The 24,539-nt window shown below is 37.5% G+C and overlaps 1 protein-coding gene across 5 annotated transcripts in view; it reads right to left on the bottom strand.

Moving 5' to 3' along the window:
• The window catches only part of zc3h13 (zinc finger CCCH-type containing 13), a 71,999-nt gene that overhangs the window by 20,729 nt on the left and 26,731 nt on the right, over positions 1 to 24,539 (bottom strand). For 3 of the 5 annotated variants that reach the window (XM_056763761.1, XM_056763776.1, XM_056763768.1), the window contains exons 3-9: positions 18,238 to 18,347; positions 18,041 to 18,155; positions 15,708 to 15,819; positions 15,512 to 15,639; positions 8,198 to 8,373; positions 6,358 to 6,558; positions 2,575 to 2,730 (exon numbers count right to left, since the gene is read on the bottom strand). In XM_056763761.1, coding sequence (XP_056619739.1) covers positions 2,575 to 2,730; positions 6,358 to 6,558; positions 8,198 to 8,373; positions 15,512 to 15,639; positions 15,708 to 15,819; positions 18,041 to 18,155; positions 18,238 to 18,347 — 998 coding nt within the window. The remainder of the gene's footprint in view (positions 1 to 2,574; positions 2,731 to 6,357; positions 6,559 to 8,197; positions 8,374 to 15,511; positions 15,640 to 15,707; positions 15,820 to 18,040; positions 18,156 to 18,237; positions 18,348 to 24,539) is intronic. The other 2 variants (XM_056763783.1, XM_056763790.1) reach the window with 2 other exon arrangements.

Here is a 24,539-nt window from a genome sequence, read left to right as displayed (position 1 = left end):
TATGACAACTAAGATTCCACAGTGACATGACTTTTAACTGGGATCATGTTCGTACAGTGTGACGACCAGAAACATTTGCAAAGAACAAAACGCATAATGCTCTGCCGGTTAAACTATGGTTTGATTGTCGGACAAAATGGGGAATAGCAACACCTAGGCTAATGGCAACAGGAAGGTGCTTTGTATCGCTGTTATGATTGGTCCAGTTGCCTATCAATCAAAAGCTAATCAACATTCAGAGTGGACATTGAATTTGCCATATTTTGTACAGTAGCCCTAAACAGCTCTACAAAGTGCATTTCCAATTAATAGAGTATTCGGATAATAAGTACTTTTTATTTATTAAAGAGCAATGCTTAATATACAAGAGAAAATAACAAAATAAAGGGTCTTTTATAACGAACAATTAGTTTCCTTTTTAGAAAAAAAAAGATTGCCAAAATAGCATACGTTAATATCTGTGAAAACTAAACCCATTTAGTACATTCCATTGCCATTTTACATTTAAATATATGAAATATAATACAAATAAATAAATAAGAAACAAATAAAAATTGAAATAATTGATAATAAATAGTTACCTAAATTTGTTTACATTTTTCAAAAGGTCTGTTCTTTAACTCTTAAATAGTAATATTTGTCCACATAAACTACTGTAGTTAATCAAACTTATTTTGGCAGGTTGTAGGAAGACGCTTATTTTTTTAATGCGCGTTTGACAGCGTCACTTCACACACACACGCAGACAAATCCATGAGAATCATGTGTGTAGCCCCTTTAACGGTGCAGTTCATTTACTCAGACATGCAGAACAAACAGATGACATGTTTAAATAACAGAATTAAACGTCATTTAATTATATGGACTCAATGCAGCCAGAAAACAACTTTTACTCACAAAATAGACTAAAACCAAGTAAAATAGCAGTGCCCCATTGATTAACGCCAAACAGAAACAAGCACAATGGCAAACAACGTCACGCACACATGCACAGCTGTGAGAGAAGAATACTTAAAATCCCCAGACCCTTAACTTTATAAAGAGCAATGTCTTATTTATTACATACAGTCTTTCTAATGCAATCTCTTTCCTTTGTGAAAATGAGAATACACACGGTCTCCGCAGACAACACCTTTTGGTAATCTGCTGACCACCGTCGTGTTTCGAAAGGCAGGGGGGAGTGGATGACAGAGATTGGTTGCAATTCTCATACTCACCGCTAGTTGCAGCTTTAAATCCCACTAGACCTTTACAAGAGAAAAACTATCAAATACACACTGAAACATCTAACAACTACACTTCACTTCAACTTAAAAAAAATGTTATGTTTAACTCTGAACCATGAATTTTGTGAACCAATCCACCCCAACACAGGTGTAAACAGGGTGTGAAACCTTTCGAGCTGGTCCACTTCTGATCACTTCAAGAGAAGGTCAAAAACACATGTGTCAGGATTGTGTTCGTGGTGTAAATGCTTTTGTGGTCGATGCATTCAAACCGCCACAAAAGGCTGCCTACTCTCCACCTATGGACATAATGCATAAACAAGGGGGAACAACAAGCAAGCTAGCCAGAAATTAATTAAACTTTGCCGGCTGAAGACCTACGATTGGTTTGAACACTAAAAACTTACCAAGCACAATACTTTCTTACAATTCCATATTTCTAACACAGACGTTAACCCTGTCTACATCACACACAAGCAATGTGATGCGATGTAACAAACCCATTAAGAACAAGGCATTTGTTTTAGACTTTTATTCAGCATTTCAAGCTGCCAAAAAAACAATGTTTGTCAACATCAGATAAATTTATCAAATGGAATCGGTGGCATACCAATGTTTCGTGCCCACAAAGTATATGCCCTTCAAAAGATGATTTCTGTGTTCTGATCTCAGCTTGTTTCTAGATTAGATTGATAAATAAGCCTCAGTCTTTCTTAAAGCAAAACTGTATTGCAATGTTACCCACTTGACAAACATCCACCAGACTTCATTCACTCATGACACCAGCAAATGACTGACAATTGGAGAATGCCCAAGTTGTCTGATTAGCTAAAGATAAAAAACTGCATTCTGCATATATCGAACAAAACAAGTAACTGTATATATAAAAACAATAAAAGCAGAGGAGTATGAGCCTCCCAAGACGGAGGTGCCACTGTAACATGGCCTGACTTCAGCTTCACATTCTCTGTTATAACTCTGACTGCATTATTCTTCAAGAATAATGTCATATTCAATCAGGATGCCTTGAGGGTAAGTAAAACATGGGGCAATTGTGTTTTGCCTCGGAAATATCGCTTTAATAACCCTTATAGCTAATTGGATCTTGAATATGTCTTATGACTTGGTGGAAAAGACTAGGGATGCAACAGTTAGAGTAATGATTAAGAGAGAAAATACTACGATAAGTCTTGTCCCTCAATTTTATTAACAATATTAATATAATACTACTAACAACAACAAAAACACTTTCAGTTTTTTTTACCAGCTATTTCACAGCAAATCAAAACGTCAAATTACATAACCTGACAATGTTTTCAGGTTACTTGATAGTAACAGTTTCTCTCACCTCTGTTGTAACGCTTGTTTTTGAGAAGTGTGTTTGGGGGATGTTGACCTCCTTTTGGCTGTGGGTGATACTTCCCTGGAAGGTGGAGGAATGCTTTCAGAAAGGTCCTCTGATGTTACTGCACATTTGGTTTTACGGAAACTATCTGACCGATCCCTGCAATTAAAAAGCGCTACAATTATTGCCTCGCCATGTGAACACTGTTCGAGATATCACAAATCTGCTCGAAATGTAGCATCTTCAAGCACCCTTTAGCATCTTGGCATTATCTTCACTAAGTTTGGTAACAACCTTATGAATCCCTTAAAAGCATTTTAAAATTTTCACCGGGGATTATGCTAATCATGAATGAGCATGCATGCGCGCCTCGTTTACGAATTATTGGAATTCATAACACATTTTACTAGGAAATCTGACATTTATGAAGTATTTGTGAATCGAGATGAAGATTTTCAGTAAGGTCGGTTTTACGTGCAAATAACTCGGAATTTACACATATATTTACTTGTTTCATGAATGAGGCCCAATGTGTAGGAGGCACTGCATGGCAGTTAACATACTCTAACAGTCAAGACGGCATCATGTTCAAGACTGCATCATTTTGCTTATGGAGCAAGGTTTATAAAACCCCAATGAAATCAAAATTAAAGTTTTGTTCCTTTTTTAAAAGGAATCACATACTGCGAGAACGACACAGAGCAGTGTGCTGTGGAATCGCACTCGCGGTTTTCCGATGTCATGCACCGATCAGTAAACAGCGATGCATAAAGTTCAACGCTAATCGTCCTTGTCCTGTGGTGCATTCATTTTTTGCAATATCTGATTTTGTTTCTATGGCACTCAAATTGGATCTGAAAAGATGCTATACACAGTGTGGACAATCAATAATTTAAATTAGATTTCATTCGGATATGCATAAAATTGGATGAGGTGACCGTCTTAAAGCCTATTACCAAATATATTGGGACGATATATATTTTTTTTGAGTCAGTTATTGTGGAAGACTTGTATACTTTGGTACAATCATTATGGAACAGAAAAAAGGCTCTTCCAAAACTGTTGCAACCGAGATGGCAACAAAATTCTTTACAATGGGATTTGAACTGTTTTGAAATTGCCTTGTACACGGGGGTAGTCATGTTGGGACAGAAAAAGTCATTGGTGTTGAGTTTTTTGCTTAAAGTTTGCATTGAAATTCACACCAAAGGTGTTCAGCTAGGTTCAGGTCAGGTTCTACCACTGAATCAATCATTTCTTTCTGAACCTTGCCTCATACACAGTGTGGAAGAACTTGAATGGTCTGCATAAAGCCAAGTCCTGAACCCATTTGAAGACCTCTGGTGTGACTGTAATGGCAAACTTTAAGCAAAAAACTCTTCACCCAACACCAATGACTTCTCCCGTGTACAAGGCACTTTCAAAACAGTTCAAAAGTGTTTTTCTACAAATGGCATTGTAAAGAATGTAAATGAGCTTTCAAATGACACTTGTATCACGGATATTCCTTATCTTTTCAACAGACTTTTAGACCAGTGTGGCTATCACGCTGTTACAACAGTACAAACACTGATTGCCATAATAACTTGTCTTTGGCGGGGAACGTTTTTTTTTTTAATGAAGAGGTTACTCGTCGCTGGCGGTGAAAGAGATAACCACTTCATATTCAGACCTTAATGAAAAAGCTACATACAGACGTGCTCAATTTTGTTGGTATACCTCCACACAAACGATGAACGCACAATTTTCTCTGAAATTTTGACACTTGAAACTGACAAAAGTTATTGGCATCTACCATAATTTATTCCATTTTTAATAGAAATCAGAATTTTCTTTTGATTATTTATTCAAAATAATATCACTAAAGATAAAAAATGAAAATGTCTTGAACAAAAAAGATGGGACCTTTAACCTAATATTTGGTTGCACAACTTTTAGAGTCAATCACTGCAAGCAAAGTTTTCTGTAGCTCTCAATGAGACTTCCTGACCTGTTAACAGGTAGTTTGTTCCACTTTTTTGCACCAGCTGTCTCAGGTTTGATGGGTGCCTTCTCCAGACTGCGAGTTTGAACTCATCTATACAGTGGGTACGGAAAGTATTCAGACCCCCTTACATTTTTCACTCTTTGTTTTATTGCAGCCATTTGCTAAAATCATTTAAGTTCATTCTTTTTCCTTAATGTAAACTCAGCAACCTATATTGACAGAAAAACACAGAATTGTTGACATTTTTGCAGATTTATTAAAAACTGAAATATCACATGGTCCCAAGTATTCAGACCCTTTGCTCAGTATTTAGTAGAAGCAGCCTTTTGATTTAATACAGCCATGAGTCTTTTTGGGAAAGATGCAACAAGTTTTTCACACCTGGATTTGGGGATCCTCTGCCATTCCTACTTGCAGATCCTCTCCAGTTCTGTCAGGTTGGATGGTAAACATTGGTGGACAGCCATTTTTAGGTCTCTCCAGAGATGCTCAATTGGGTTTAAGTCAGGGCTCTGGCTGGGCCATTCAAGAACAGTCACGGAGTTGTTGTGAAGCCACTCCGTTATTTTAGCTGTGTGCTCAGGGTCATTGTCTTGTTGGAAGGTAAACCTTCGGCCCAGTCTGAGGTCCTGAGCAACCTGGAGAAGGTTTTCGTCCAGGATATACCTGTACTTGGCCGCATTCATCTTTCCCTCGATTGCAACCAGCCGTCCTGTCCCTGCAGCTGAAAAACACCCCCACAGCATGATGCTGCCACCACCATGCTTCACTGTTGGGACTGTATTGGACAGGTGATGAGCAGTGCCTTGTTTTCTCCACACATACCGATTAGAATTAAGGCCAAAAAGTTCTAGTTTCGTCTCATCAAACCAGAGAATCTTATTTGTCCTTCAGGTGTTTTTAAGCAAACCCCATGCAGGATTTCATGTGTCTTGCACTGAGGAGAGGCTTCCATCGGGCCACTCTACCATAAAGCCCCGACTGGTGGAGGGCTGCAGTGATGGTTGACTTTCTACAACTTTCTCCCAAATGCATCTCTGAAGCTCAGCCACAGTGATCTTTGGGTTCTTCTTTACCTCTCTCACCAAGGCTCTTCTCCCCCAATAGCTCAGTTTGGCCGGACGGCCAGCTCTAGGAAGGGTTCTGGTCATCCCAAACGTCTTCCATTTAAGGCCAGATTCTGTGCCTTGCCAATCTCATTGTTTTCACAATTCTGTCTCTGAGCTCTTCAGGCAGTTCCTTTGACCTCATGATTCTTGTTTGCTTTGACATGCACTGTGACCTTTAAGGTCTTGTATAGACAGGTGTGTGGATTTCCTAATCAAGTCCAATCAGTATAATCAAACACAGCTGGACTCAAATGAAGGTGAGAACCATCTCATCTTTGTAGAATAAGCAATAATTCACATCTTTCCACAGCTTCTTTGCATTATTCTATGACATTCCAAAGGCATGCAAGTATACATGATACAATAGCTTTTAATTTCATCACTCTACAGGAGGAATGAAGCATTGTTTCAATGAGCTGTAAGGATACCAACAAATTTGAGCACATCTGTATTTACTGAGGTTTATGTTGTTCCAAACCTTTGTGACTTGGTTGAAACGCAAACGGAGATGTGAAGGAGAATGCTATAGATTTAAAGAATCTAATTAATGTATAGAAATAGTGCATCAACATTATTTGAAACTTGTGTTCCACAGTAGAAGTTACAGAACACTGAAGCAACATGACTGTAAACAAATGGCATCTTTACTGAACTGTCCTACAAAGCTTTTTTTATAAAGACTAACCATACCTGCGCTTTTCTTTTTTCTCCTTGTGTTTTTCTATTTCACATCCTCTTTCTTTCACGTCTTTAAACTTGTCCTCCGATTTCTCCTTGTTTTTGTGTTTATTTTTGTGCTTCTTCACAATCACCAGGTTCTCCGCAGGGACAGGGGGAGGAGGACTTGGAGTCTGCGGCCCCTTACGTTTGTTATGACTACTCTTAGATGATCTGGTCAAACATAAGATGACACACACAATGTAATGTCACATGTCATAGCAGAGGTCAGTTTGAGGGGAATAGTTCACAACAGAATGAATTTTGAACTATAATTTACCAAGTCATGCCATCCGACCTGGCTTTCTTCAGCCGGACACGAGTAATTTTTCACTTTAGAACATGTATATATAAGAAAAATACATGCTTTTTGCCTAAATACGCTTCAAATATGAATGGATTTTACTCCGATAAATATAATTTCAATTCAGATTTTTATTAACCCAATGGAGTGGTGTTGATTTGTTTAATGATACATTTGTGCTTTTTGAAGCTTCAAAAATTGGGACACTATATAATACCTTTACCAAGCTTGCAAGAGCAAGGACATCTTTAAAAATAACTCAAGATTTTGCACGGCTGAAGAGAGAAAGTCATATTTACTTTGGATGGTATGAGGATGTGTACATTACGGAAAAAAAAAATATTTTTCGGTAAGCTATTCTTATCAGAGTCCTGCACGTGCGGGCACCCTAGAGTACCCATCGGGTGAACCGCTAATATTTCATGTAAAGGTGGAATAATTACTTGTGTCATTTGCAGTTCGGGTGAGGGTCGGGAAATAATACACGTGGGTGAACCCAGATCCACTAGCCAAGACTATTTTGACTCACCTCAGTCCTTATTTTTGTTCAAGCTTGTGCTTTGCAGCGTTGAGCATTGTAGCCAATCGCATGCAACGAACGAACAGCTAAAGTTAGGCCCATCAATATTTGGACATTTTTGTTGTTTTAGCTGTGTTTCAAAGTGTATTCGAGTTACAGTTTTATAATGGATATTGTGAAGATGTTTTTCTTTATAATGGAGAGGATAATGTCATCATTAATCATCATTTGCCCACTCTTAATGTTCCTCGGATCTTTCTGATGGATTTGTTGTGTTTTTGAAATCTAACTATGGTCTGTTTCACTTGCTTGGAGATCACCCTGAACCCCATGATGTGGGTTCACAGCAACAGCTTCCAAATGCAAACACCACACGTAAAATCAACTCCAGACCTTTAACACGGTTAACTTATCAAGAAATTATTTAAGGAAAAGCCAATACCTGTGAATAAAACAGCTTTTGATTCAACTGTGCCATTACTTTTGCTCCATTGAAAAAGGGGCAGCTTCAAATTAAAGAGCAGTAATTCATAACTCTTTCAGCAAATCTGGATGTGAATAAACTAAATAAAGCTGAGAGTGTCTACTTGAAGTCAAATTCTTTATAAAACTAACTCGAATAGCACTTGTTATTTTAGATGTGTTTCAGTCCAAATGTCTATAGGCCTAACTGTATAGGGAAACTGTTGTTAATATCACAAACAATATAGGCTATTTTTAACAAATTTTGCATAAATCGAAACAAATTTCATAAATCACTAATCAAATAGTAGAATAGCTACTATTAGCTAACAATATTTTAGTGGATTCACTCCTGGTTGTCTCTCCCGAAACTTTGCAATATTGAGTTACTACATGTTTAAAAGTTCATTAACCAGGTATTCCTAATGTTTTGTTGCGGGAGAAAATAAATGTTTATCAAACAGGACCCGTGCAGGACTCTGATTCCTATAAAATGTAAGCAGTCAGGATAAATCTTAAAACCTAACCTGCTGTCTGCCTCTGCTGTCCTTGTCTGGTCAGACATTGGTGAAGAAATGACCAAAGTGGAGGACTTCTCTTTCTTGGTTGAGTTCCCATCCTTCCCAGCAGCTCTATGTTTGGGTGAGCCGCTAGACTTGCGGGATGAGGGTGACCCCTTGGAACTGGTGTGCTCAGGAGAGGTCTAAAAGCAGTTTTTAAGATCCAATAAATATTTAGTTCTAATGACAGCTGTGGTAGAATAATGTTAATTACTACAGGAAAATAAGCTTTAAAAGTACTTATTACAGTTTATTACATTTTTTGGAGAAAATGTAGAAATTATTCTCTAGCTTGATAAAATCATCCAAGAAGAAAGGAAACAAAATTATTCCAACAAACTAAAACAACACTGAAGCTATCATGCATTGTTTCAAAATTAACTAATATGAGAAACAAATGATCATATAATATCTTCTGTTTCACTCTAAATATTGAATGCAAAGTATTAAGGCTGAAACGATTCCTCAAGTAACGAGTAATTTGATTACATAAAAAAATCATTGAGGTATTTTTTTGCCTGGAAGCTTTGTTTATTCCATTTAACTTAAGCCCTTATCATACAGAGATACTAGAAAATACAAGGAAAATCAGTCCAGGAATTTGTCCTGGGATCGTTAGATTTTGCACATTCAAACTGCCAGTGATGTTCTGGAATCTGTGAGTGTGTTCACACATCCCATGAAGATCTTGTAAAGACACATGACGTAATAAAGGCTACTGCGATGTAATGTTATGTGCATTTTTTACAGTTATACAGTGAGGGAAATAATTATTTGATTTAGTAAGTTTGCCTGCTTCTAAAGAAATGAAGGGTCTATATCAGTGAAAATAAACCCATCATAAAAATTTAAGACCAAATATAGAAAAATATCAAGGGGAAAAATGTTATATAAAGGTTATAAATTGATTTGCATTTCATTCAGTTATATAAGTATTTGATCCCAGAGAAAAAAACACTTTGTAATTTGTGCTTGCCAACAAGGGTTTCTCCACCGAGGTAAAACATTTCTGATAGTTGGTCACCAGGTTTGCACATGTGTCAGGATACATTTTAGTCCACTTTCCTGTAAATCTTTAAGGTTTCTTGCCTGTCACTCAGTAAATTGGAGTTTTAGCTTCTCCTTAAGCCACTCTTTGGTTGTCTTGGCGACATGTTTTGGGTCTTTGTCATGTTAAAGGCACATCAACAACCCATCTTCAGTGATCTGGTTAAGGGGAGGAGGTCCTCATCCAAGATTTCACGGTACAATGGCCCATCCCTCAGCCCCTCAATGCGGTAAAGTCATCCTGTAGCAGAGAAAAAGCCTTAAAGCATATTGTTTCCAACACTGTGCTTCTCTGTAGGGATGGTGTTCTTGGGGTCATAGTCAACATTTCTCTCCCTCCAAAAGCAGGAGTCAATTTTCGTCTCAAAACTGTGCCAGCACGTTCGTCAAAGCCTTTTCTGAATCCTTTTGAAGTTCATTGTCAAGCTTCAGTTGAGCCAGGCAGGCCTTCTTGGGCAGGAGGACCTTGCGGGTGTTTCAGGATTTCAATCTGTTGTGGCATAGCGTGTTACCAATGGTTTGCTTGCTAACTGTGGTCCCAACTGTCTTGAAGTCATTACAAGCTTATTCCGTGTAGTTAAGGGCTGATCTTTAACCTTTCTCATGATCATCTTTACTTCATCGTGGAAATCTTGCAGGGAGCTCCAGTCCAAGGGCATTTGATAGTTATTTAGTATTTCTTCAATTTCCAAATAATCACACCAACAGTTGTCTCATTCTCACCAAGCTTCTGTCTGTAGCCTATTCAAGGTTTGTGCAAGTCTACAATCTTGTCCCTGACATCCTTTGAAATCTATTTGGTCTGGACCATGGTGGTTGAGAGGTTGAATGAAAGATAAAGATTCTGTTGGCATGCATCTTTTACATACAGTGGGTACGGAAAGTATCCAGTCCCCCTTAAATTTTTCACTTTTTGTTATATTGCAGCTATTTGCTCAAATCATTCAAGTTCATTTTTTTTCCTCATTAATGTACACACAGCAACCCATATTGACCGAAAAACACAGAATTGTTCACATTTTTGCAGATTTATTAAAAAAGAAAAACTGAAATATCACATGGTCCCAAGTATTCAGACCCTTTGCTCAGTATTTAGTGGAAGCACCCTTTTGATTTAATACAGACATGAGTCTTTTTGGGAAAGATGCAACAAGTTTTTCACACCTGGATTTGGGGGTCCTCTGCCATTCCTCCTTGCAGATCCTATACAGTTCTGTCAGGTTGGAGTTGTTGTGAAGCCACTCCTTCGTTATTTTAGCTGTGTGCTTAGGGTCATTGTCTTGTTGGATGATAAACCTTCGGCCCAGTCTGAGGTCCTGAGCACTCTGGAGAAGGTTTTCATCCAGGATATCCCTGTACTTGGCCGCATTCATCTTTCTATTGATTGCAACCAGTCGTCCTGTCCCTGCAGATGAAAAACACCCCCACAGCACGATGCTGCCACCACCATGCTTCACTGTTGGGACTGTATTGGACAGGCGATGAGCCGTGCCTGGTTTTCTCCACACATACCGCTTAGAATTAAGTCCAAAAAGTTCTATCTTTGTCTCATCAGACCAGGGAATCTTATTTGTCACCATCTTTGAGTCCTTCAGGTGTTTTTTAGCAAACTCCATGCGGGATTTCATGTGTCTTGAACTGAGGAGAGGCTTCAGTCGGGCCGCTCTGCCATAAAGCCCCGACTGGTGGAGGGCTGCAGTGATGGTGGATTTTCTACAACTCTCTCCCATCTCCCAAATGCATCTCTGGAGCTCAGCCTGGCTGAGGGTTCTTCTTTGGGTTCTTCTTTACCTCTCTCACCAAGGCTCTTCTCCCCCGATAGCTCAGTTTGGCCAAACGGCCAGCTCGAGGAATGGTTCTGGTCGTCCCAAACGTCTTCCATTTAAGGATTATGGAGGCCACTGTGCTCTTAGGAACCTTAAGTGCAGCAGATTTTTTTTGTAACCTTGGCCAGATCTGTGCCTTGCCACAATTCTGTCTCTGAGCTCTTCAGGCAGTTCCCTTGAACTCATTCTCATTTGCACTATGAGCTGTAAGGTCTTATATAGACAGGTGTGTAGCTTTCCTAATCAAGTCCAATCAGTATAATCATACACAGCCGGATCTCAAGGATGATCAGAAGAAATGGACGGTTAAATATGAGTGTCACAGCAAAGGGTCTGAATACTTAGGACCATGTGATATTTCTGGGTTTCTTTTTTAATAAATCTGCAAAAATGTCAACAATTCTGTGTTTTTCTGTCAATATGGGGTGCTGTGTGTACATAAATGAGGAAAAAAAGGAACTTAAATGATTTTAGCAAATGGCTGCAATATAACAAAGAGTGAAAAATTTAAGGGGGTCCGAATCCTTTCCGTACCCACTGTACATAAGCTTATGTAGGAGTATTGTCTTAAACCATAACATAACCAATCTGAGGAGCCAGAATTCTTGCTGGTTGGTAGGGGATCAAATACTTATTTCACTGACTGAAATACAAATCAAATTATAACGTTTATACAACATTTTTTAATATTCTGTCACTAATTTTATGGTGGCTTAATTTAAACTGATTTGGCCCCATCATTTCTTTGTAAGCAGGCAAACTTACAAAATCAGCAGGGGATCAAATCATTTCCCTCACTATATATCCTTGTGATTTTCTTTGGTGGCTAAATAACATGATTTGCTATTATTACTGCATTCCTTTATTTAGTGCCTACTAGGCCTATATAATGTTTTTCGTTTTGCCTATTGCGAATAACAGAGACAACTGTTTTATTGATCATCATATTTATATTGTTTACAATGTTTTTGTTAAGGGAGCCAGTATTTGCTGTTTTTGAGGCTGTGATTAAGTTTTTTGGGTGTTTAACAATGAATGTTCATGTTTCTAATTAAAAAAAAAACGCTTTATATTTCACATAGTTCGAGTCTATTGTTCAATGCTGTCTCTCTTCTCACAAAACGACTGGATTCAGGGGTTAAAGCAAAAAAATCCTGAGGCTGAACTGAAGCTCTTTTCGGGGTTTCGAGAGTAGACACAAACGCAGGGTTATTTGTCAAACAAAAAAAAAAAACATTATTTATACATTATTTCCCTTGAAACTAACCAGTAACATGCCGTTTTTGAGCATCTCAGACAGACGTTTCTTAAACTTTGGCGGTATGTGTATGGATCACAGAATGACTAAAGAAGTGGGGGCAAAATTATAACCCACAAAACCATAGTTTTATGCAATTATGGTATATAAAACATAGCTTAACATACCAAATTCATCAAAATCCTATTTTTAAAAAAAGAAAACATAAGACTCTTCAGAAACTACCTTTTTACCATTAGTAATTTAAAACTGATCATTCAATTTTGCTGAAAAAGTAGGAGTCCTATTAAGCAAATATTAAATCACGTCAGTTCGGTGCAAGGGAAGAAACTTGCGACTTTAGCCGGTTTCTTTGTGAATATTTGTTGCATTCCTGGCATCAGCCAGGATACCAGAAACAGTTTATTGGTTTTTCAGCTCAAATTCTGACAAGTTAAACATATTATTTGGAATATATTTTAAAACTGCTACGTGCTGAAATAATTAGGTTCTTGAATTACTTGCAAGGCTCAATGTGAGATGGCGCACTTGCAATTCGCATGAAGCAGCATTTAAAAGGGGATTTCTAGCACAGTTTACGTTTAGGAGACTATATGTTTGCTTTAATTTATATCATGTTGAATTAATGATCGGAAATATGTTGTGCAAGACAAATTAATGTTGCCAGCAGGGTATACTTTCCAGTTCTCTGAACCCTGCACTTTAAATGCATTTTAATATTCAGCTCTTTGTTACTGCTCACACAACCTCAAATCAACCCCAACCTCCTACTATAGGAAGAAATCATACTAAAACACTTCAGCCAAAATTCAAAGAGGAGTCTATTGAGAAGTTACATATTTAAAAATAGATTGAAATGTAAACAGGGAGACTTATCTTCTTGATCAATACAGCACTTTATAAAGTAATTATGAAAACATTTAATTGTTTGTCATTTAAACAGAGGTCATTAGTGTTTTAAGATGTAGAATATAAATTTAAAATAATTTTATATGTCATGTAAATTAGGAGCATTACGATTATAAAAAGCATATTTTGGCAAAGATGTTTCGTTTCTGTTTAGATTTAAGCTTCTTTTTAGTGTTACGGCATCTGACATTCATTTTTCACCCTTGCTGGTAGGACATTAATTCTAAACTCTGTTCTTTTAAAAAGCGAGACACATTATCAGTCCCCTTCCGCCATCATCTGAGAAGTGGAATCCGTTTTAAAAGAATGTAGCCTACAGACAAGAATGGAAACAGTTCAATGCTTGTCGTTTAAACACCGGTCAATACACTATTTCATCACACTTTTATTTAATAACGATGAAATGGTCTATAAACTGCTTATTTGGGCAAATACGTTTTTTCGTTCACACGGCCTCTGTTCCCGCTCATTAACAATAATTAATGTTACATTTTTGCCTTGTGCAGTTTACTTTCTACAGTCCGCGTTCATTTATAATGATAAAAATAGTGATATGTCGTCACATTTGCCCTCAAGTATTGGCTGAAAGAAAATGTGAAGGCCTTCTGTTGTCGCTTTGTAACATGTATTTCTGATATGTCACAGGACTTACACCTGCTCCGAGTGAGCCTCGAACTGCGAATCGGTCGACCCTGGTTTAGAAGATGGACACGCTATCGAGGAGGCTATACTCCGCTACGGTCATTATAGGCATATTGAAGTAGTTGGTGCAAACTGCCCACTCCTGCGTGATCAATGTGATGGTTTTCACTGACGCACATTTTAGTGTAAAATGATTGCTCATGGTAATCTTTGTAAATTAGCTTAAAATAAAAAAAGAACTTTGAAAACGAATATTACATTAAAGGTTCTGCCCGCATTGGTGCTGTTGCGCATTCAAAATGTTTACGGTTTTGTTTTACTTTGTAATATGTTAAATGAAGACTGTTTAAAATGTTATATTGAACTTGAATGCGTGTGTGGTGTGGTGTGGTGGAAATGAGATTATCCTTAAATAAAGACACATTTATTATAAAAGCTTACCCGCAAGTAGGGACGTATTAAACTGTGGTTATGGAACTTTTAAAAAACATTCAAACTGTTCAACAGTTTGCTTTTGTATACGGACAGAAAATACTTATTTTTTTATTATAATAGTGTATTCTTATAACTATCAGGCATATGTAGTCGCTTTAGACTAGCAGAAAAAAATTATCCTTGGGCTGTATGAATGAACCTCTTTGATCATAACACGTTTGTTCTAATGATTTTTGTTCTAATGATTTAATGATATTTTACTATGTCCTGCATTTGGTTCAATTCTCCGCCTATATCGCTTTTTCTTTTTATTATAAACGTGAATAACTAATTTGAATTTTTAATGTGTTGCCTCCTGTCATGTACTAATGAATTTATTACATTGAATTTCACTGTTTCACTGTACATTTGGTGAATTACTGAAGGCGCAAACTCTCCCTTTTCGCCTACTGGCGGAAATTTCGCAAACTAGTTTCACATATAAATGTTTTCTAATTGCCGCCCTTCGCTAACGGCGGCATTCGACGCGGCGGTAGAGAGCATTCTGGTTGACTACCTACTGTAGATCAATATATGCTGTGATCTTCTGTGTCTCCATCTTCACTAAGCTTGTCTATATTGGTTGGTTGGTTCTTGTTAAATGACTTGCGGTGCTCGTGCAGCATTCTGAAAAGTTGAAATATTTTCATCTAGATGCGGTGCCGACTGCATCACTCCCTATTTGCGCATGCCTGCAGTGTGTTTACATTTAAAATAACAAACTTGATTTCGCAAAAGAAATAAAATGTGAATGGCCCTTAAAAGGCAACTCACGAGGATGTGTTATACCCATTGCACTGTGGGACTTTTCCATTGCCTTTTAATGTAAACATGCACTTGTTTGGAGTACAGCACGTCTCAAGACCCTTGCGCGCCATGTTTATTGTTAAAGTATAAACAATTAAGTATGAAAATGGGCTCTGATCCTTTTCTGAAAGCATAAAATATAGTTAAAAATGTAATTTGTGTTGTTGCTCACCTCATACCTGATGGATCAATCTTAAAATTAATAATTTAGCACATAAACAAAAGAAAAAAGTCCTAAATGGACGGCTAAAAGGTTTCTGTCTCTTGTTAAAAAGCTTTCATGGTAAGATTAAAAGTTGCATGAAATTGCTAATGTACCTCTTTCTTGACGATGACCTCCTCTCGTTTGTCCATGTTCTCCTGCTCCAGCTTCATTAGCTCACGCTGAATTTTCTGTCTCTTCATCTCCAGGGATAACTCGTAATCGTAATCACCGTTATCAGAATCTATTAAAATCATTGACATTTTTAACTACAGAAGTAAAATTTAAATATTCATTTAGAGAACCCTTTACCTTCACGACTGGCTTCCCAGCTTGGGGTCTCCTCTTCACTAGCTGGTGTGTGCTCCTTTGTGATTTTGATATCCTCTTTCTCTCTGTGTCTTCGTCGGGATGAATCTCCCTGCTAATGAGGCACAAAAACACTTTTTTAAATAAACATCAAATAATTGAGCACACTCAGCGTGAATAATCTCTGGATCTGAGTTTACTGACCCTTATGCAGTCCCGCAAATGACTTTGCTAAAATGTAAAAAAATATTCCAAACGGCATAAGACTTTTTACGGTGTTCAACACTTTCTGGATCTACAAATAAAAAAATTGGCATATCTTTTATAAAATTTTATGTTAGTGTTAAAGTCACACTCATGGTCTTCGGGGTCTCTGGAGACCCTGCTTAGAAAATTTACAAAATTCATCCTCAAAATCAGAAGCAACACAGAATACACAAACAGAAATGACACACAGAGTGATAGAGGGAGAGACAAAACAATTTAGCACAGACAGTTCAAATACTGAGATCAAAGAGTTTTACCTTTCGACTATTAGAGTACTTTGTTTCCAAAACAAATGTGCAGAACCAGACAAAGTCATGTGAATGCAGCTCAGGCATAAGGTTCGTGACTCACATGCAGCACACAGTTCATTAGAGTACAACTTCATGTGTACTCAATATTAGGGCTGGGCAAAAAAAAAAAAATCGATTAATTGATTTTTTAAATTCAATATCGATTCTCAAAAGCTGTGAATAATTTTTTTTCTTTCATCTCTGCAAACACTGAACCTTCATTAACGTGAATGTTATTGTTACTACAATCCACTGGATGTCACTTTTCTTTAAAAGCGGGTGGATGTTACAAAAGGGATGATTTAGTTTGTTCATTGCTTAATTAACATGACGGATGCGGTGTGTCGTCGATGTTTTTACATCACCTTCACATAAAAGGCAGCGGTTCACATGATTGCAGCCCCTCTTTACAGATAATTTTTGTGAATTTTCGTTTCAATACACTTAAGTGCGTTTAATATACAGGTTTGTGGTTCTTCATTTCTTAATTCACCATTGTAATCCAGATATTTCTAAAAAAGATCAGTAAATATCATAGGATTTGTATTAAATCTATAATCATTGACTTGAATCGAGAAGTGAATAGAGAGCTTGTGAATCGGAATCTAATCATCAGAATTGATACCCAGCCCTGCTCAATAAGTGATATATCTGTTAATTTCTGTATTTTTATTTTGCTTACAGTTAGTAACTAATGTTTAGATTAAATCTATAAATGTACGAAAAACAGATGATTGAAATACATGATAAACTCTAAACTTGACTAACTTGTCTTAACAAAATCTTGTTCAGGTTTGATTCTAACTGTAATGTTAAATTATTGAAAAACAGATCTTTTCAGTATAAAATTTAAAACTGTCCAAAAGTATTTTTATTGTTATAATTGTGATTTCATAACAAAGATATGAATAAAAAAGAATCTGGGAATCTAAAAACTTACACTAAACCATGTCATAGATTTAAAAAATATTATAAATCCTCCAAAAACTGCACAAATATGGAGTAAAAACATTAGTGAACTGGGTAAAATTTTGTAAATTGTAAATTTTGTTACAAACTTATCTGTAGAGACACCAAAGACCATGAGTGCAGACCCTAAAACGAAGGGTTAAAAGCTAAATGGATGTGTGTGCATTATCTGAGACATTCTTAACGAGACTCAAATTCTAGCGAAAGAGAAGAGACAGATCTGATTAAAGGGATACTCCACCCAAAAATGAAAATTCTGTCATCGTTTACTCGCCCTCAGATTGTTTATCGGAATAAAGATATTTATACAGGTTTGAAACACAGAGAAGGATATTTGGAAGATTGTCAGTAATTTTCAATTCTGGGACATCATCCACTACCATAGTAGGGATAAATGTGGTTTATTTTTTTGTTTTATTGAACACAAAATGAGATATATAAATAATTTAGGAAAACCATTTAGTAGTCAACTATGGTGGTCAATGGTGTTCCGGAACTGAAAATTACTAACATTCTTCCAAATATCTTTTTGTGTGTACAAAATGTACAGATTAAAACCAACCGCATAAAAGGCTTACTTTGGCCTGTAGGCCAGTAACAGGGCAATACTTAATGATATGGAAATAAAACAAACAAACTATTGGTGTCTAAATCCACTTCATGGATTTTTAATTCTGGGTAAAATCTATCTGCAACTTTAATGTAATATGAAAAATGATCATATGATCATTTAAAGATATCACATATAATGATTGAGAAATCTAGCAAATGTTGTAACAAAATGCAGGTTATTTGGGGAAGGGGGCATACTCTGGTTGCGGGCGAAGTGGGCTCGTCTGTGTCTCTTTTTTGCGCACCACCATCTACATCTTGTCTTTTATTCTTCATCCTCTCTCGGAGATCCCCAGTGGGTCTCTCGGCTGACCTTTAAACACACATCAAAAGTCAATTGTTTGACCAGATCAGGTACAATCCAAGCAACATGTCTATAATAGAATTTCAAGCACCTGTGGAAAGCTCCAGAGAAGCCTTTTCCTTGTGACGGAGTTCCATGTGTGTACCGACATGCGTTGCCGTAACTGCAGTTTCCAGTCTTTAACCAGTTTCTACAATGAGTCTGTGGTCAAGCCAAATGGATGTTAATCTATTGTATTTCTACAAGGTCTGTACTATACAATCACTCTTAAAGGGGTCATGCACTGCCTTTGTTTTATAATGATCTCACATTAACTTGCTTGCTTGCTTTTAATTGTTATTTTACTTTAGGACTTGACAATCAGTGCCGGATGGCCCGGGGCCAGTGTGAACAATGCTTGGGACAGTAAACGGAACTCTTGCTTTTGCCCATTCGGGCCAGTGCCACATCATGAAAGTTCATCTTTTGCATGTGCCTTCCAGCATTGCCATTGTAAATATTTAAGCACTAAACACAAGAGCACTCACATCAGTACACTATTTAAGACAATACACCCAATTTAACAACCAAAGGCCCGGACCAGTGACCAGCGGCCTCATGTTATTCAATGTTCGAGCCATTTCTTTAAAAATCGGAATGGGTTTCATTAAGATTTTAACTGTATTATTACTATTAACAATACTGTTTATTGATCTGTTGGGGTGTAAATCTAACAGTTCATCACGATACAATGCAGTATCAATATTCTCCGCCAGCGATTTCATATTTGTCGATACCCCGGAAATGTTTGCAATTCGATCAGATTAATTTAATCCATATTTTGATATAATTTGCCTTGTTTACACAAAGTTAGATTTTTATTAACTCACAAATTAAATCTAAATATATAAAATGAACGTTTTATTAAACTCTTTGAAAACTGCATGCATTCCTAGCGTTTCTGGTAGGATTTTGTAGAACACTGGGGATGGATGGTGTCATAGGCTGATTAACATATTCATGATGTCATCGTGTAGTTTTGTGTGCCAAAACTTCAAACCAGTTTCAAAACATTTTGATACAGCAAATGGCCAAAATTTCAACAGCTCTCATGTATTTATCACTTTAAGTGGAGAAGCCCCACATATATTCAGCATAAAGTGTTTTCACATAAAAATATACTTTTACTAATAATTATTGGAATATGTATTTTTGTAACTTCTGGTAAGTGTGGTTCTTTTTCTTAATTTATCCATCAGATTACTATCATGTGCAATGAACGCCTCTATCTGATGGTTCAAATAGAAACACACCAGGTGCTGTCATGAATAATTAGGAGAAATGTCTTCTCATTGGTCAAAAAAAACACAGTCTTGTGAATAATTATGAGAGACAGATGCGTCAATGTACTATAGTACATCACCACGTCACTACCTTTGACGTTGGCCAGATGAGAATTTTAAACCCTGAAGGCAAAAATAGCACAAAAAAGCTTGAAATGAACAAGTTTTCTCTCTCAGTTGCTAAGATTGTTTTCTATGAGGTGTAACAACCAACTCTATTAACATCTAAATAAATGTTGTTTAGCTATTCGTAACGCTTCAAAGAGAAGCCAGGGCATTAGAATAGAAGTTATGTTTTTTTGGCTAAAGGTTATAGGCTGCTGTCTGCCGCTTACTCACAGATGCGTTTCCTGCAAAAGGAAAGCGAGACCTCAGACAAGTGGGGCAATACTGACGACATTTTACCACTGAATAAACAGTTTATCCAAAAAGATGCTAGGTTTGTCATTAAACACATCTTCTGAACAAAAGCAGCTAAAAGGGTCAAAAAAAAAAAATCATTAATGGGAAACAGTGCGACACTGTAGTCATTGCGGATTTTGGGGTAGTGGCCGTCACAGCAAAATGAATGTAGCTGAAACACAGAGACTTACGAATGATTATTATTCCAGTACTAGTAAACAGATTAATATAAATGCAATTTCCAGATTTATACCCGTTTCCCGGTATCTGCCAGAATTTTCACATTTTCAATTGATTGATAAAGTAAATATCTGCAGTTGATTGACTTAAAACGCTCTTTTATTCTGTCGTTTTGAGCGAATATTGTAAAAAAAACTCCACACTGGTATTTAACAGGTTTGTAAGGCCCACAAAATGATGTGGTTTATAAAGAGATGGCACTCATGATGAAGTGAAGGAAACTGGATGCATGACAGTTGCAGTCAAAATACTGAACCTTACACAACAACTGAATAAAATGGAAAGGTAATTTGAATATATAATATTTAAAGTTTGGGCAAAGCGAATTCAGAAAATTGTTTCTAAAAGCATTATAGATGTTAGAAATGTATTGCTGAAACATTATAAAGACTCAAAAGTATGTTGTACTGAATTGTGGAGTTAAAAACGTTAAACAGTTTTTCACCAATTCTCTGTTCAGAATATTTTTACATCAGGTGTCTGATCAATCACAAGCTCAGGGTTGTAAGATCTCACGCACACGCTTTCAGGTTCTCTCAAGCTCTCACACTGCCCAACTAAACAAATATTACGCAAAACAACAAGCAAATGGTAACGCAGACACGAATGGATAGAGGAGAATAACCGGAACGGAAGGAGGATAACATTGCTTGATCACAACATGCTTCAGTGAATGATGTTTAATAAACAAATAAACAAGACGAGCACGAGCAGATAATCTACCTGGCTGGTTATCCATTTTTTCCATAGCTAACCAATGACAGAGAACTGTCATTTCCATAACATGTGGGAGGAACGTGATTAGTCGAGAAGGCTCAAGCTAGAACTTTCTTTATGGCAGCCGACACGCCCGTTGGAGCATTGTTTCGTAAGTTTAATTTCACTTAAAGTAGCTTTTGATTGTATTTCTAACGAGAAATAAGTATTGTAGTTTCTAAATATGTGATTGGTTATAGCAAACACGCTCTCCGTTTATAATACAAAATATAATTCTAAGTATTTATTAAATAAGTACCATTGTCAACTTTTTCTTGTCAAAAAATAAGTCAAATGTGAACCTATGCATTCTCTCTACAGTCTTCAGGGATCCCTCCACCATCACAGCTCATCACCACGAGACAGTTTTCTCCCACAGGACAACGGGGGAGCGCTATGGGTTCAGGCCAAAACCGACAGGTGAAGAGTACTCGGAGTTCACAAGAAACCGACAGGCTCGGAGCCCTATCCCTGGACAGCACGTCAAATACGCATACCTTTTAACCTGCATTATTATCTGCATATGCAAACCCGTGAATTATCTATTGATGAATTTCACGCGTGTTTGAATTCAAATATAGCCTACTTGGCGGGGGACTCCGGTTGAGCGATGCGAGGGTGTGGCTTCAGCGCCAACAGCAGACACACCCCCAGCATTTGAGAACAGAGAGTCCTGCTGATTTTCCAAGACTTTGACAACTTATTTTATTTACTTGGATGTTTTTTCTCCATTTAAATCTTGCTGGGTGGTTAATAACACACTTTTCTGTTGTTCGACAAACTCAATTAACATATGTTAATGTCACTTTTACTCTGACTTTAAGCAAATAAATAGAGAACAGTGCTCGAAATTGGGGGTTGGCCGATATGCGTTTTGCATGTCTGCTGTAAAAATGAAAAAGAATAAGAGCTCTGACAAAAACGCTGCCCAAAAGCCATGGTTACAACACGTTTACTATAGTAACACCATGGTAAATATTAAGGGTGTATTCGCAGCAGTCTTGTTTGCGAATACCTGATCTTCATCACAACAATAGAGAAACACGGTCTGCTTAAACTAATACCGCACAAACATTATACGTTTTCATGTTTTTATTGAACACAACATGTAAACATTCATAGTGCAGGGTGGAAAGAGTATGTGAAACCCTAGGCTAATGACTTCTCCAAGAGCTAATTGGAGCCAGGAGTCAGCCAACCTGGGGTCCAATCAATGTGATGAGATTGGATGTGTTGATTAAAGCTGGCCTGTCCAATAAAAAACACACACCAGTTTTGAGTTTGCTGTTCTGAAGAAGCGTTGTCTGATGTGAACCATGCCTCGCACAAATTAGCTCTCAGAAGACCTACGATCAAGAATTGTTGACTTGCATAAAGCTGGAAAGTGCTACAAAAGTATATCTAAAAGCCTTGATGTCCATGTGTCCACGGTAAAACAGATTGTCTACAAATGGAGAAAGTTCAGCACTGTTGCTACACTCCCTAGGCGTGGTCGTCCTGTAAAGATGACTGCAAGAGCACAGCGCAGAATGCTCAATGAGGTGAAGAAGAATCCTAGAGTGTCAGCTAAACACTTACAGAAATCTCTGGCACATGCTAACATTTTTGTTGACAAATCTACAATAAGGAAAACATTAAACAAGAATGGTCTTCATGGGAGGACACCACGGAGGAAGCCACTGCTGTCCAAAAAAAACATTGCAGCACGTTTGAAGTTTGCAAAAGAGCACCTGGATGTTCCACAGTACTACTGGCAAAACATTCTGTGGACAGATGAAACCAAAATTGAGTTGTTTGGAAAGAACACACAACGCTATGTGTGGAGAACAAAAGGCACAGCACACCAACATCAAAACCTCATCCCAACTGTGAAATATGGTGGAGGGGGCATCATGGTTTGGGGCTGCTTTGCTGCCTCAAGCCCTGGACGGATTACTGTCATCGATGGAAAAATGAATTCCAAAGTTTATCAAGACATTTTGCAGGAAAACTTAAGACCATCTGTCCGCCAACTGAAGCTTAACAGAGGATGGACGATGCAACAGGACAACGCCCAAAGCATAGAAGTAAATCAACAACAGAATGGCTTCAACAGAAGAAAATACGCCTTCTGGAGTGACCCAGTCAGAGTCCTGACCTCAACCCGATTGAGATGCTGTGGCATGACCTCAAGAGAGCGATTCACACCAGACATCCCAAGAATATTGCTGAACTGAAACACTTTTGTAAAGAGGAATAGTCCAAAATTTCTCCTGACCGTTGTGCAGGTCTGATCTACAACTATAGGAAACGTTTGGTTGAGGTTATTGCTGCCAAAGGAGGGTCAACCAGTTATTAAACCCAAAGGTTCACATACTTTTTCCACCCTGCACTATGAATGTTTACATGTTTTGTTCAATAGAAACATGAAAACGTATAATGTTTGTATAATGTTTTGTCGGTATTAGTTTAAGCAGACTGTGTTTCTCTATTGTTGTGACTTAGATGAAGATCATAACACATTTTATGACCAATTTATGAAGAAATCCAAGTAAGCCCAAAGGGTTCACATACTTTTTCATTCAACTGTACATTGTACGTATTGTTACATATATGCTGTTTTTTAAACGTGTATGACTTGATAACAGCGTGAACGGACTGGAGTGGAAAATCCCGGTGACAAGGGAGTCGGGACTGATTTGGTCTGCTGCCAGCCGTTTTATTGTGTTTATGTTCCAAAGAGCTAAATTCCGATTTTATGCAACTGTCTGTGTACTACCAGTATAACGATTGCAGAATTAATGTGGGGGAAATCATCAGCATTGTGAATTTCTATGTCATTCATAATTCAAAATAAAACAAAATTTCTACAGTCATTTCGGTTTATCCCATTCCTGAATGATCTCTGCTGCTATCGCTACACTGTTCTGTTTACTGTCTAACTCTTTCCCATGCCAAAACTATATGATACCTGTTATATACATTAACAATAGCAAGCGTAGTCTTTAGTGGCAGCAGCGTAAGTAGGCTATATTGCAAGATTATCATGTGGGACAAGTCTGTCCACAAAACCCCACATAGAAATACTGTAGTTGTATAATACATTTACTAAACAGCTCACATAAAGTGACAAGACACAGGTAACAAAATAAAAATGAATATGTAATCGACAATACACATATAAAAAAACCAATACATGTCAAAAGAGAACCGGATGCTATATTTTATGCATGTGCCATATATACAAGTTATAGGTGCTATAAAAATTGTGTAAGGTAAAGGGATAGCTATATTATATATTAAATCAGTAACATATGTATAATAAATAAATATAAGTGTGAGTGAGTAGTTTAGTATTGCACATATTTATTGCACAGTGGGGAGAACATTTAACTGTACAACTGTTCATGGCGTAGATGGCCCGAGGAAAGAAACTTGTCCTATGTTTGGCTGTTTTGGTGCTCAGGGCTCTGTAGCGATGACCAGACGGCAGCAGTTCAAAGAGATGGTGTGCTGGGTGTGAGGGGTCCAGCGAGATCTTGCGAGCCATTTTACTCGCTCACTCTGGATGAGTAAAGTTCTTGCAGTGATAACGGTAGTAGTCTACCAGTGATTCGCTCAGCAATTCGAAATATCCGCTGTAGTATTCGGAGTTTGTATGTGTCCCGAGCATGTTCACTAGGGATGCACCGAA

Source organism: Triplophysa dalaica, chromosome 2 (genome assembly GCF_015846415.1).
Source record: "Triplophysa dalaica isolate WHDGS20190420 chromosome 2, ASM1584641v1, whole genome shotgun sequence".
NCBI classification, from domain to species: domain Eukaryota; kingdom Metazoa; phylum Chordata; class Actinopteri; order Cypriniformes; family Nemacheilidae; genus Triplophysa; species Triplophysa dalaica.
Note: the sequence above shows the minus strand (reverse complement) of the source record. Positions and strands in the feature narration are given on the sequence as shown.